General features: G+C 34.5%; 2 protein-coding genes across 3 annotated transcripts in view; one reads left to right on the top strand and one right to left on the bottom strand.

The window, feature by feature from the left end:
• The window catches only part of LOC126778144 (alpha-2Db adrenergic receptor-like), a 352,074-nt gene that overhangs the window by 32,225 nt on the left and 304,202 nt on the right, over nucleotides 1-15,647 (bottom strand). The window lies entirely within an intron of this gene.
• On the top strand, nucleotides 11,393-13,825 carry LOC126778249 (ommochrome-binding protein-like). Of its 2 annotated transcripts, none has more exons than XM_050501737.1 (2): nucleotides 11,393-11,566; nucleotides 12,761-13,825. In XM_050501737.1, the coding sequence occupies exon 2, from the start codon at nucleotides 12,921-12,923 to the stop codon at nucleotides 13,803-13,805; it is 885 nt and encodes a 294-aa protein (XP_050357694.1). In that variant the 5' UTR covers nucleotides 11,393-11,566; nucleotides 12,761-12,920; the 3' UTR covers nucleotides 13,806-13,825. The 2 variants fall into 2 exon arrangements, with proteins under 2 accessions (XP_050357694.1, XP_050357693.1); XM_050501736.1 differs by having other exon boundaries at nucleotides 11,393-12,518.

Here is a 15,647-nt window from a genome sequence, read left to right as displayed (position 1 = left end):
ATTAGAATTTGAAGTCTGGAAGTTGAAAGTGTGTACACTCCTGCCTGTGCCTCTGCGAATGCGTAAAGCCGTTAGTCGTAAGGAATACAGACTGTATCTGTATATACATATGTTCTGCCCAGTTGACTAGCCCCCCTTGAGAATTACCGCAATTGTCAAAATCGACCAGGAGAAAATAAATTTGATTATACATACATGTATGTATAGATATTTTTCAGTATTTTTTAATATAATCAGAAATAATATTCTGAACCGAAATTTCAGCAATTGGTTTTTTTAATTGTAATTATCAAAGCAGACTGACAAATGAGTCACCTGATGACATTGGCGCAGTAAGAAATAAATACTATTCTTTGCATCACCACCAATCATGGGACTAAAATGTTATGTGAAACAACAATACTAAACATTTCAGTTTGTCCGTAGATAAATGGGTGGTACTTACAGACAGACTTGCTTAAGCCCTACCACATAGTGATAAGTTTAATAAGAACAGACAACTATCGTAATATATATACAAAACAGTAAACTTTGATGATTAAATATGCAATTTTAGATAAGTCATCGAGATTATTCAAATTTAGAATAAATATAATTACGAAGTTATAATTCATTCCGTTCGATGACATTAATAACTTTTGACGGTGAAACCTATAATCCACTAACCTCATTTTGTTCGAGCTAAATATTATATTCAATTAAATTTTGATACGATATCAATGCAACATTAATAAGTGATGTTATGATGAAAACTGATAAGTGGAATTGGTTGTACAATTTTCAGAATTAAAATATATTGATTATAATATAGTAACAGTCTTTTTTTTTGCTGCAAAAACACGTTAACGTGTTATTGGGGATATGTGGGCTCGCGTAGACTTAAGAAAGAAGGGGGAAGCAGGAATTAGTGAGAATAAATTCCTCAGAGCACTCGCCGTGATACAGTCGATAGAAAGCGCTCAGCGCTGCTATCCCTCGACGCAATTGTAAAGGTTCGAGGATGTTTGTGACCTTTACGTCGGTAATAATGCAGATCGCACGTCGCTGCAACCGATCCAAGGCCTCCAGTAGGTACTTAGCGGAGGCATCCCAAAGGTGCGAGCAATATTCCACACAAGACCGTACCTGTGTTTTGTACAGCAGGCACAGTTGTTCTGAAGTGAAAAAACGCCGCACCTTGTTCAGAATTCCGAGTTTCCGTGAAGCTGTTTTTATAACAGCCTCGATGTAATCCCTATGTAGCATGCGCCGGAATACCCACTAAAAAACCAGCGGTACCCACACCGCCTTTTCGAGGGGCGTCACGGGATCGCTTGCGCATACTACCGTGACGCCCCGACGGTTGGCCCGCCTCTGCAGGCCTCCAAATCCCAGGGGGTTCTCAGGGTACAAAGACCCCTAACCCCGGCAACACTTACGACGGTAGGAGAAGATGCGCATAGTGCCGACGCCTTCTCCCCGGTCTTATTCGGCGAAGCGAGTCAGCGGCGGCCCTCTCCTCACGCTCCCGCTCCGTTGCCTTCTTCTGCCACATGACATTTTCGCAGAAGGAGACCGTCTCCAACCAGCGCCTCTCGCTACTAAGCATGGCGTTTATCACACATGTTTATCATAGGCAGCGAGAGGTCTTCACCGACTAAGGCCGCCTAGGACACTCGCTGAGGTCCCCAAGCGGCACACTCCATCAGAGTGTGGCACGCTGTGTCCGAAGGTGCACCACACTCATGGCAGGAGGGTGTCACCTCCCGCCTTGCTATCCGGTGCAGGTACTTACCGAAACAACCGTGTCCGGTAAGTATCTGCATCAGCCTGAATGTGAGCGTGCCGTAACTCCGTTCCACCCAGCGACTCAAGTGGGGGCGGACCACCTCCACTGTCACTAGGCCTGCCGAGGGGGACCTCAGGTCCTCTTCCCACCTGCGAATCAAGGCTCGCTGGGCTAGGGCCCTGATTTGCTCAACCTCCGCCGACCCTGGACGGACGCCGCTTGACCTCGTTTCCACCCAGAACGGGTGCACTTCTGCAAGCACCTCCGCCTGGAGTTCCCAGGGCGGATCGCTCGTGAAAAGTGTCGCTGCCGTTCTGACTATGACTCTTTGCGGCCTCCGCAGAAGAATTCTGTTACGAGTGGTGAGAGCATCCACCCAAATGGGTGCACCTTAACATAGTCCAGCAGTGAAGTGAGTGCAATTCCCTATTGAAGAGAATGTTTGAAGCTTATTCCACCACGCTGCTCCAATGCAGGTTGGTAGAATACACATGTGGTAGAATTTCAATGAAATTAGACACATGCAGGTTTCCTCACGATGTTTTCCAAGCACCACTGAATTTCATGAAAATTCAGTGGTGCTCGTTTGGGTTTGAACCCACGATAATCGGTTGAAATTCACCCGTTCTAACCACTAGTCCATAACATAATATCATAAAATAGTATCTTCGTTTCATCGTGTACTTTTTATGTCAGCTGGTAGAGAGCATCTTTATTAATAAACTCGTTTTTTATACAAAATATATGTACGAGTATGTTATGCAATATAGCATTAAATAAATAAATCTAGAAGCAAATATATTTGGAGTTCAAAACTTATTCATAGCATTTCTGTTTGAACGACAATCGGTTCTATAAGAGAAGTTGATTTTTTTTATCTTAAAACAAATGTATATTCAAATTTACCGGAGCCTTGACGCTTTACAAACAGCGGTTTATTCGTATTCATTGTCAGGATTTTTCTGACCCAACCCACTTCAACAAACATTCCGTTAAAGATATATAAAACTGCTGGAAACGTTTTTTGACATAAACTTGTATATTTGGGAATTCGTTGGCTTGTGAATTTTTTATTTGAATCTTTTTTAATTCAATTGCCTCTCGATATAGTTTGCGTTATTAATGATCACCGTAGTCATAGTGGTAAAAATTAGTCAGGTGGGCATCAAATCAAATCGGAATAAATTGAATTTGTTCTCAAGTATTATGAGAAACGAGGATATGATTTCAATCATACACACATACAGGTATAATTAAAAAACATAAAATTCACACTGTAAAAGACCAACATGGAATTGGTAAAAAATATGAAAAAGTAAAACTATTTGGAATACCTTCCAAAGTACCAATTTTGGCATTTGTTGATCATAAACGACTGTATGCACTCGAGTCGAGTTACAGCCGGTTTGCGTGGTCGATGGATGCTTGCCTTTCACGCCGAAGGTTGTGGGTTCGATTCCCACCCAGGACAGATATTTGTGTGCATAAACATGTCTATTGTCCTAAGTCTGGGTGTAATTATCTATTTAAGTATATATTTACAAAAGAAAATAGTATATGTAGTATATCAGTTGTCTGGTTTCTATAGTAAACGCTCTGTAAACTATACCAGCTTAATTTGGGATCAGATGGCCGTGTGTGAAAAATGTCCCAGGATATTATTATAATCGCTCTGTTTGCTTGTTTTGCTATATTCAGTGAAACTTTCAATTTGAACACGATTGTTCTTGTATTTGACAAGATTAATTATGAATTATGATTCGGTACATTATCCCTAAGCCATTGGAAGCTGGAGTGCTTACCCGAGGAGCGCCGGACTCATAAATCAATGGTTTTGTTCACATAGTTAATAATATTAAGTGAGCAATATTGCTACTAATATTAATATAATTGTTGTCTTAAAAAAATCGTGGATGTAATAATTTAAAAAGCAATTGTAAAGGTTATTAATGTCACACGTTCGTTGTTGTTATTTTATTTTATAATAATAAATTTTTCTTTGTGCAAGCTCATCTGGGTAGGTACCACCCACTCATCAGATATTCTACCGCTAAACAGCAGTATTTGGTATTGTTGTGTTCTGGATTTAAGGGTTAGTGAGTCAGTGTAATCACAGGCACAAGGGACATAACATTTTAGTTCCCAAGGTTGATGGCGCATTGGCGATGCAAGAGATGGTTAATATTTCTTACAATGCCACTTACCATCAGGAGGCCCATATGCTGGTCCGCCTACCTCTATTCAATAAAAAAAAATATATTTAATAAGCAATTCTTGTACATTTATACATATGTTTTATGTATCTCGGAAACGGCTCTTAACGATTGGGCTCATTTTTTATAATTAGTTATGGTTTTGCTTTTATGTTTATCTATATAAACGCATTTCCTGAAAAAAAAAACTTAATTATTAATAAATAACTAACTATTAGAGATGAGCGAAGCTTGGTTGCCCGGGTATATTATATATGTTATAGTTATTTCAAATTTAGAATTAGATTATTAGAATAAATATCCATTGTATTTCTATTTAAAATAGTTAGTTTATTCTTCGTATTTGAACTCAGCCCGGTGGACTGGGAAGCGGTCTACTTTGAGCCCAGCAATGATGGTCAGACTGATTTCGGTTACGGCGGCAATTCTCAAGGGAGGCTATTTACCTGCAAGAGATATATTATAAGAACAATTGTGTGCGCAAACAAAAGTGCACTCTCTATTCTCTCACTCTCATAAGTCAATGGGACGGGAAATCAGACATTAATGAATAACGAATGACTTTACGTATGCACTTCCAACTTGTAGACTACAAGCTGCTACCCAACCCTGGGTTTAACCGCAGGGCTTTGGGATTTGATGCTTTAGAAGCTAGCAACTAGACCAATGAAAGAAAAGATTGCTATTGAAGTAACGTTTCGCCAATAAACATTTAACGTTAAAAGAAATCACTCTCCAAACACCACTTCCAAATTCCTTACACCTTTGTCAATTCACACGTTCTCAACCTATTTTACACGAGAGACCAACAAAAAGGGACCGGATATTAGTATAGGAATTTCCATAGCGTTTTAGTTAAGTACTTTGCAATGTGTACCCTTTTTAGTGTCTCCGAGTGGACCGGCTTTATTATGCTAAATTATCGTTTTGTTGAGTCGAATCTGTTTTTGACGTGAGAGGCTTCGAATTAGGGTGTAAAAAGTACTCGTGTAGAGTAGTGGACGAGTGTTCGTAATGCGTTTTGAATGTCGACAAGTTTCACGTCCATTAGAGGACTTTCTTTGTTCAGCTGAATTATTTTATAATTTTTGGCATAGGAAAGTTTTCGTTTGTTATGTGTGCGCACAATGCGTATTTTTGTTATGAAAACAGCCTTCTAGTGACAATAAATGGTATACCATATATGTTACTAGCTAATCAACCCGTTTTTGTACGGGTAAAACTCATACAAGGATACTGCTCACGTTTCTCCATCTTAAAGTTTAAATTTTCAAAAATCCTTTCTCAGCAGAGGCCTTAGACCTTATAAAATAAACCTATACTATATTTTAGCTTTAAATAATCATTTATTTTAATTGTAAGTTGATAGTCAGTTAGGGCGAACGATTGAATATGTATTGATAACTAATTTTAACCCACGGCTTCGCGTGTTTAGAGATGGACTGATATTAGGTATCAAAAATAGTAGCCTTATACTAAATTTTAACAGAACTGGTGCAGTGATTTCACGGCTAGCATTAGACTGACAGAGAAAATTTATTATAATATTAGTATAAATTATTAAAATGCGATTAACCTCTTAGTCATGCTGCTAGTTTAAAAGAATATGGACCCTAAGACCCTGGGTTTCCAGAACAATAGTTTGGTTTTCCTGTCAAGAAATTATTAGTATTAGTTAGTACTTTATTCCTGCATTTGATCTCTCTCCGTTTGTATCGGATTGCGTCACATCCGGTTATTAGTGTGAAAGAATGGTGTTGGGAATGGGCGTGTGTGCTTCTGTATTTGCACGCACACTTGTTCACATTAAGATCCCCTGCGAGGATTAGACATTGTTGTTAAAATAAGAACGTTTTTTTTATAATAGTAGTTATATACTATTATAAAAAAACGTTCACGCACACACGAGTGAGTAGAAAGCGATGAAAGAGGGTAAGACGGCTGAAGAGTGTGTGTGAATAACGTTTGCCGTTAAGCCATACGTCGGTCTTAAGCCCGAGGCGTGCCAATAAAATGGTAGGGCCTTGTGTAAGCCTGTCTAAGTAGGTAACATCCTCTCATTGTTGTGTTCCGGTTGGCAGGGTGACCTAGCCTAGTAATTACAGGCAAAAGGGATATAACATCTTTCCAAAGCTGGTGACGCATTGGCAATAAGTAGTGATTATTTCTTGGAGCGACAATGTCTATGGACGGTGCCGGTCCATCCAAATTAAAATCCTCATTTAAACCGTAATCGGGGCAAAGTACCTAAAATACTACCATTGCCCCGTTACGAGGCCAAGTTGATGTGTAAGCGAGCCGGCGCTCTTGGCTTTCTTGTTGACTCGACAAATAAGTTTGTCATATAAATTCAAATTATTTTTATTCAAATAGAGTTGTAGAGCTTTTGAATCCGGAAGCACTGCTACCGGTTCCGAATTTCGATTCTACTGTTACGTACCGATAGCAAAGGAGTTACAATTTTAAAAATATTTCATTAATTAATTATTTTAAATTATTATAAGTGTCATCTAAGATATATTAATCTAATTTAATATTTGTCAAATGATTATTATTTATATATATATTTTTTTATATTTTTACTCTTTGTTCACTGTCAAATTCATAGATACACCTAATGAAGCTTAGGTGAGTGCAAAATAGATAACTAATTGTAGTTGCCACTATTTAATTAGTACACTTACCATCTACATTTATCATCTTGGTGGTACATGAGCCCCATTACCATCATATTATAAATAAATGTAAGTGTTACGTGTGAAATCGTACAAGCCACATTAAGCACGTGGTAAAAAATATACACACACAAACATAATATTAAGCCTAAGAGAGTCCTGAAACTTCAACCTACTCTAAGAAAGTTTAATTTTACTCGTAATCAGTAATAAATTTAAATAAATAATATTAGTTTTAATGTCACTGGTGGTAGGGCTTTGTGCAAGCCCGTCTGGGTAGGTACCACCCACTCATCAGATATTCTACCGCAAAACAGCAATACTTGATATTGTTGTGTTCCGGTTTGAAGGGTGAGTGAGCCAGTGTAATTACAGGCACAAGGGACATAAAATCTTAGTTCCCAAGGTTGGTGGCGCATTGGCTATAAGCGATGGTTGACATTTCTTACAATGCCAATGTCTAAGGGCGTTTGGTGACCACTTACCATCAGGTGGCCCAAATGCTTGTCCACCTTCCTATTCTATAAAAAAAAAAAAAACATAAAAGTTCCCATTGTAATTCTAATATATAATAAATGGAACTTAAGAATGATACATTATTAGAAAACCAATAGATCGTTAAAACGAACAATGGTGAAAGTAAATGATCGTGACTGTCACAGAATCTTTGAATATTACTAAGAAATTATTTTCCTATCTATACTATTATAATGCTTTGTTTCTTACAACATCGATTTTTATATTACTAGCTATTAGTTCCGGCTTTGCACGGGTAATATATGGGTCTACATTAAACCATTTGTATTGTAATACATACTATATTAGCTTACGTCGCGCACGCAAGTAAAGTTCCCAGTCGGTATCAACACGTTCAACAATATTTCAGCCAGCTTACACTAAACTTTAATGAATTATACAGATAAACTTTCGTTATGAATCACTCCGTCTATTGGTGAAAACCGTATGAAAATCCGTTCAGTACTTATTGAGCTTATCGCGGTCACACAGACAACGCGGCGTTCCAAAGTTTCCTACTTTTATAATACAATAATAATATATAGTGATTGTTTCTTTTTCATGGAATGAAAGTGGGGTTTATAATAAAGGGTTGTAGCATAGCTAAGACTGACAGTATTTATTGTCATATAGTCTACTTCTTAAATGATTGAATCGCATAAACGTCATTAGGGGTACAGAAAAGGACACAGGATACCTCCTCTGTCACTCACAGGCGGAATCAGTCAATCAGGGCGGAAACTGGTAACTGAACGCTAGATAAATATTTCAGACAATAATATATTGGTAAGTATATATTTGGTACATTTCAGCGCGTGATTTTTATTCGTAGTCGGGTTAGTTTTTAAGTTTTTTTTTTATAAATTATAGTTAGGTAAATTCCTTGATCCATACAACAGTTTTGTTAAAAAAAAGACGCGCGCTAATTTAAAAGCACCATTTTTTTTAGGTAAAGTAATTAAGTCATTTGAGATTTGTGATTTGTTGAATGTGTTCAATCGTGTTATTTGGATTTTTAAGAGTAATTGACAGTCATTTACATCAATTTGTATGGTCTAATGTTCTATTTTTTAAAAAGACCAATTTGAGGTTTTTATTAAAACTTTCACTTCTGGATGCTAAATATATATAGTAAATTATGTTACGTAAAAACCATTAATATCCCTTACAAATATATGTATAACTGCTTACATATAAAAGCACTTTAATAAAACGTTTCATGTTTAACCGACTTCAATAAATTACTTGTATGTATATGGATCAATTGCTATGATTATTATCATATACCTAAGTATAGTTTCTTATTGTTATTAGAGTCGTTTTATATTTATGTATAATATATATTTTTTGATAACATTATTTCTATAACGTTCAAAGGGATATTATATTAAAATAAACGCAGAATAATAAAACTAAATGACTCAGAGAATTATCTTTTTGTCCTTTTATACCCTTAATTTCCGTTTGTCAAGATCTGCGTGTAACGTTTGATACAAACTCGCGAAATGTTCGCAGACATTGTATTATCTTTAAATTAACATATTTAAATAAAAACATCGCTTAGCATATAAAAATGTATATGAGTGACTTTCTTTGTATAAATGTTTGAAATGATATAAGAGAATCACAAACATTATTTTTTATTTATTAATTCTCTTATAATATATATAGTTTGTATGTTCGTCTTCAATGCGTTTCTAAACTATTCGTCCGAATTTGAAGAACGCAAGTCCTAGGCTAAATAAAACAAGGTTTTTTTGTTTGAATGTTTATCCTTTAATGTAAATTGTTCTATTTGTGTGAAGGCAGTGCGGGTAGCTAGTTATTAATAAATAAGGCATATTAGTCAATCAATTCCGGATGTATGCCTAGGCCTACAAGGCATCGGCCTAGAGGTCGGGCAAGCCCAGGCTATACCCCCCTTTGGAATGAAGGGAAGCCTCTCAATACAAACCTACTCGTGAGTAGATAATAAAAAACATGATTTTAGTACTTGTTGACAGGACAGAATAATTAAATAATTTTGTTGATTTTTTTAAATTAACGTATTTATTTATTTATTTATTTATTTAATCGATACACCACAGTATTTGAAATATGGCACTTAAAACAAGAATACGATAAAATGACAGATACAATTTCAAACACTTAATAGGTATATACAGCATTAATATTTACGTTAGCCTCCAATAACAATTTTTTTAACAATACTCTATTTAATAAATACTACAGACTGCAATATAACACGCTTATTAATTATTTGACATTCAAACAATTAGCAAAAAAATAAAAAAATATAAAAAATGAAGTAAAAAAAATAAAAATAACTAACAATAATTACAAACAATGATAATATAAGATTTTTAGAGATAATAACTTTGTAATACCGTAATTTACAAAGTTCTAATATTAAGTAGAATATAACAAACAAAACACAACAGTAAAGATATCACAATCACAATAAAGCTCCCAGCGTTAATTTTTTGCGAAAAAGAGGTAGTGAGTCGTGAAAAATGTCAATAAACGTATCTTTTTTATTTGATTTTAATTAGTAAAGGTAAACGCCGTGAGAGAACCAGCCAGATGTTTTTCCAGCGCATTAAAGCAGCGGGTGGATTAAGCCCCCATCTCATCAAGAGGCTTCTCTTATTCTCGAGGAAGTCTTTCCTTTTGCTGAAAATATTTATAGAAAATATAAAATTATTTAATAAGCATCACTTATTATAATTACGTGTAACCACGATAAGGATTAGATATTTTGCAATATTAAAATAAATAATCATACTGATATTTCCACTATTGGTGATCATATACCATCAGGTGACTCATTAGCCAGATCTATCTTTTTTTTGTCAGAGGGGGCAAACGAGCAGGCTCACTTGAGGGAAAGTGACTACCACTGCCCATGGACACCTACAACACCCGAAGGCTCGTTGCCGGACTTAACCTAAATAATATAATAAATATATAAAATAAAAAAAATATTTATTTATTTTTATTTAAATACTTTTTTGACCACCATACATTGTGTAGTAGGACAAAAGGCGGACTTATTGCCTAAAGGCATTCTACTTAGTAGTTACTTATTAGTCAACCTTTAGGCTAAGCAGAAATTCGTGAAGGCGGTAATTGATAATAAAAAATATACATACATACAAATATAACAACAACAAAGAAAATACTAGTGGTAGGGCTTTGTGCAAGCTCGTCTGGGTAGGTACCACCCACTCATCAGATATTCTACCGCAAAACAGCAATACTTGATATTGTTGTGTTCCGGTTTGAAGGGTGAGTGAGCCAGTGTAATTACAGGCACAAGGGACATAAAATCTTAGTTCCCAAGGTTGGTGGCGCATTGGCTATAAGCGATGGTTGACATTTCTTACAATGCCAATGTCTAAGAGCGTTTGGTGACCACTTACCATCAGGTGGCCCATATGCTCGTCCACCTTCCTATTCTATAAAAAAAAAAAAAAACAGAGCTATAATATATATATGAATAATATATATTTAATGTCGACTGAAATATTTAAATATTATCCGACGTTCTCGGTAAACAATTTATATTTTCTAAAGGTTTAATTTTAACGCATTTACGAATCCAACGTCGTCCAACATGAAAACTAGACAGACGAAATAACCTTTGCATTCGTTATTAAATTAGCGTTTCGGTTAGCTCGTGGAAGTTTTATCAAAGCGTTACAGAGGTCAATTAATGTGATATGTTGAATAGCGGTGTTGTTAGGTTGTTGAGAGGAGCGACTAGCAGAGCGGGGAGCGTGTATCAATTCTGTATAATACTTCAAACATTAGCGGAAGATGAACGGTTATTTAGTTTTAGAATCAGCTTAGAATCTTATAAATATATCTAGGGATTAGGGCCATAGAGTCGTAAATGCTTTATTTTTTTTTTGTTTTTTATTGCTGATTAAATATATACAATTAAATATTAAGATTGTGTTTTTTTGATAATCATAGTAAATAATATGACTATTTCACAAATACAAATTTCACACATATCTGCTTAAGATATACATATTTAGAAAAATAACGAATCAGGTGAAAGGTAATAATTATTAACCCAAAATATTTCCGCTCCTCTTGTACGAGAGCGCCAACTTATATGTATGTTTTAATTTACAAGCACGGATATTATTTTCTTGAATAAATTAGCGAAAAGTTAACTAACCAAATCATTAACAACACTGGCCTTGTGGGAATGTTACGTTTCACATTTAAATTTTAAGCTTCTTTGTAATTCGTGTTACTAGTTCACTCACGTAAATATTGTGTATATATTCTGTTTTGAAACAAAATCTTATAATTTACTTATGAAAGGAAAATCTTTTTACTGATTACCATGTCTGGTTTATGCTATGATTGTTTTCGTAATAGTAAGTGTGCAATAAAAAACCACTTAAGTGGAAGGTTAAAATGTTGACTGTGACTTAAAATGCGACTAGGATTTGAGCTAGGAGGAGTGTAACATATTAAATGCAAATTCCAAGATGTTTGATAGATTTACTAGTAGCGCTTTGTGCAAGCTCATCTGGGGAGGTACCACCCACTCATCAGATATTCTACCGCAAAATTGTAAATAATAAGTAAGCCAGTAATTATAGGCACGAAGATTATGGGCGTTATTTTTTTACTGTGCCAATGTTTATGGGCGTTGGTGACACTAACTTACCAGGTGGCCCATTCGCTCGTCCAATCTATGCCATAATTCCTTATGGTCAGTTTATAGTAAGGAAGCTGTCTGGGAATCTAAAACAGCGCGATTTTTGAAGAATTCCCTTTCTCGCACAACCGCTCTGTGGAACCAGCTCTTGTCGGCGATTTATATTTCCATTTCCAAAAAGAAATGACATAGAAAAATTCAAGAAAAAAGCTTACTCGTTCAATGCACTTGAATGTCCTCTGGTGTTGCGGATGTTCATGGACTGTGGTAGTCACTTTCCATCAGCTGAGCTTCCTGGTCGTTTACCTCTTCTTACATAAAAGAGTATACTTATACAAAGATATGATTTAAAACAAACTGATAGCCAGATCCAAAAAGAATTTAAACGCTTGACTCAACATTCGAACCTAGGACGTTCAGATCAGCCTTATTAGATAGCCACTAGAACAACAATGCAATACTAATATATTTAATATAACAAAGTATTTACAAACATTATATCCATATGATTCCATTTGTTTGTTTATTCTGTAAACAACTCATGAATGCAGCGTGATCTCATCGGTAGCTTACTACACGTTCGCATGATTTATTACAAGTAGAGGATTATCTTTATCAAATGTAAGATTAAAAAAATAAATTTGTTCATAAATCTTAATAAAAATGTAAGTGATTCTTTTTATATATTTGTTGAAGTAAATTTTTAAAATTTATTTTGAATTAAGATTACATATATATATATATCAAGTAATCAAAATTGGGAAAGAATTATTTTAGTGTTAGTTGCTTAGTGCAAAGTGGTTAACGAAATATGTAACATATTATGTGAAACATGGTTTGTGTGTTTGTACGTTAAACCAAAATAAATGGACGCTATTATGGTTTATTTTGATTAATATTTTTTTAGATCGTACCTAGATGAAATTCTGATTAAGAAGACAGCAAAACGGACGCAAAAAATTCATCTCATAGTTGTAATTTCGTAAGACGAAATAAAAACAAAGATCTCAACGAAATATTCCTTGCGACGTACTCAACTGATACTAAAGAAAATTAAATGAGATAAAATGCTATTATTCCATTTGTTCATGTTTTGTGTTACGATGGGACACTACGTTGACGGAGACGAGATTTCGTGCAATGGCCTTGTCTTTGGTCAAGTTTATTATGATCGAGAAGTATTGATGGAAAACCTTGGAAGGCCATACAATTTGGTCGTACATAAATATTCTGGTACCCTCTTTTTTAGTCATACGATTCATAAAGGTACGGAAGTTGATTTTAAAATAATGGCTTACGATTTAAATAAGAGAGTATACAAAGATGTTAAAGGAATTCCTGGTGGATATGCTATTGCGTATGATCCTGGTAACGACGATATATATTTCGGTGGGCACGATGGTATATACAAGTATAATTTTTTGACAAAATCTGCGGAATTTTTCGCCGAAGAAGGAAAGTCTATATGGGGTTTATTCATACGAAATAATTTTTACTACATCGATTACCCAACGCAAAAGCTACACGTTTACATCGATGACAAATTCGTCAAGGTTGCTGAAGCTGTCAATATTGAAATTGACAATTTCTTCGTTACAAGACAGCAAGATATATATTTCTCAAATAAAACAGCTCTTTATAAAGTTGATAAGATCACTAGAAGTACTACAGTATTGGATGACGATATAGCTGTGAGGCAAATCGCTGATGATAGCTATGGTGATATTTATATATGTGGTACTAATGGAATTTATGTTGAAGATAAACCCTATACGAGAATTAAGCAGTTGGCGGAAATAGAAAATGTATTTGGCATGACTTTCGATGAACACGATCGTGTAATTTATTCTGATAAATATACTATATATAGACTTCTTCCTAGTAATAATAGTATCGCATGTATAGGTGTTGTTTCGCCGAATAAAAATGAAAACGCTTTTGAAGAAATTTAAATAACTTCTATATAAATATTCATTAAAAACGTAATAGTGAGTATTTGTTTTTTTTTTGCACGAATGAACTAATAAAGTTAAAATTAAACCTGATATTTTTATTTCCACTAATAATTTCCTCATAGAAGAAGCTTTGCGAATACTTTTAATAATATTTTGAATTCGGAAAATATTCTATTTTTGATTTTTCAAAGCAAATTAAATCATTGGAATCTTATTATACTTAGTACTGGCGCAGAAATTATTAGGATTTTTGTTGAATTTATTTTTAGACAGTATTTTAAGTAAGATTTTGTTGTTTAGAAAAAAAATGGAAAAGGCTTTTTTGATTGATAATAACTGCTACTTGCTTTACTTATAATTTAAGAGTTGTAATACGAGAGACAAAATTGTGTCGTCACATAGAACTGAGTTCAATATGTTAAGCGTGCTCTATTATATTTAAGCGCTTCCATTTATTTTAATTGTTCCCTGGAGAACCACATAATATATATGCGTGTGCATTATTATAAATAAAACACCGTATACTTCTATGTACACGATACGATCTTATACTAATAGTAGAATATCACGACATGTTATTAATATATCTATGAATTGAGTTCAGTATTACGCATAGATTAAGCTATGCAAAATACGAGTTGCAGTAATGGTAATATCTCTCTTTCCTAGCCCTCATAATCCGATGGGACGGCAATCCGACACGACTGAAAAGAGTTCAGGCGCAGGACCAAAGGCTTTACATGCTTTCCGAGGCACGGGAGTGTTCATACTTCCAACTTCCAGACCCCTGGCTGCTACTGAGAATTTTCTGATAGAAAAATCCAATAACTTTAATTGGAAATTGAACCCAGGACCTCACGGTCAGCGGCCTTATATCTAGCCACTAGACCAGTAGACTAGGCAGTCAGGAGGCAATGGTTATATTTAAATAGCATGTTAGGTGTAGAAATGACTTAGGTTCTTTGACTTTAAAAAATCGTACAAGATATGTGAATACGAAGCCACACGCAGAAGCTAGTTAACAAAAATAATTATATCAATTTGCATGACAATTGTTATGAAGTAGAATTAAAACAAATTGTCGGTTATAACACTGAACGCGAATACAATGAATGTTTTATTTTGTGTCACAAATTGTAGCGTATTGTATCATTTCAATCGGCTGAAAGTGAATTAATTTTACGGTTTAATTCGCATGTAAAATTATTTCATAAAATTATTATATCCTGCAGTGAATTGTCAATGTGTTTACAGGTATGTTTTATGTAATTAAATATAATTTTACTTATAAATGTTTTAGTACATTGATATCTATTCAAATCAGTAAATTCGTCGTTATCTCATCTGGCGTTGATATGTTCTATATTGTATTCTCTGTCTGTTGTATATGTAAACTGACATTACAATCAGTTATCCGTAGCTTTATGATTCGTATGTAGCAGTCCGCAGTTACTACTGAATTACGCTTCTAAAACAATCAAGTAAAACGAATCATTTCTTGCATATAGTAATCGCTAATTCATTGGCCATAAATTTTATGTCACTTTTCGCGTATTTAAAAAACGAATATAGCTGTGATCATATGATTGGTTAAATGACTCAATTAAAAACAAGTCACAAAAAATATATATATTTTTAAAAAAAATATATTTTTAAAGTTGTCCCGTTGTAAAATATTACATGACATCTCAATTAAAAACAAGTCACAAAAACATATATATTTTATAAAAAAATATATTTTTAAAGTTGTCCCGTTGTAAAATATTTCATGACATAATGCAATGTCTTCAAATGCAATTTATCTCTAGGACTCTATTTTCTTAGCACTTAATTTGAAGA

This window comes from Nymphalis io, chromosome 25 (genome assembly GCF_905147045.1).
Source record: "Nymphalis io chromosome 25, ilAglIoxx1.1, whole genome shotgun sequence".
NCBI classification, from domain to species: domain Eukaryota; kingdom Metazoa; phylum Arthropoda; class Insecta; order Lepidoptera; family Nymphalidae; genus Nymphalis; species Nymphalis io.
Note: the sequence above shows the minus strand (reverse complement) of the source record. Positions and strands in the feature narration are given on the sequence as shown.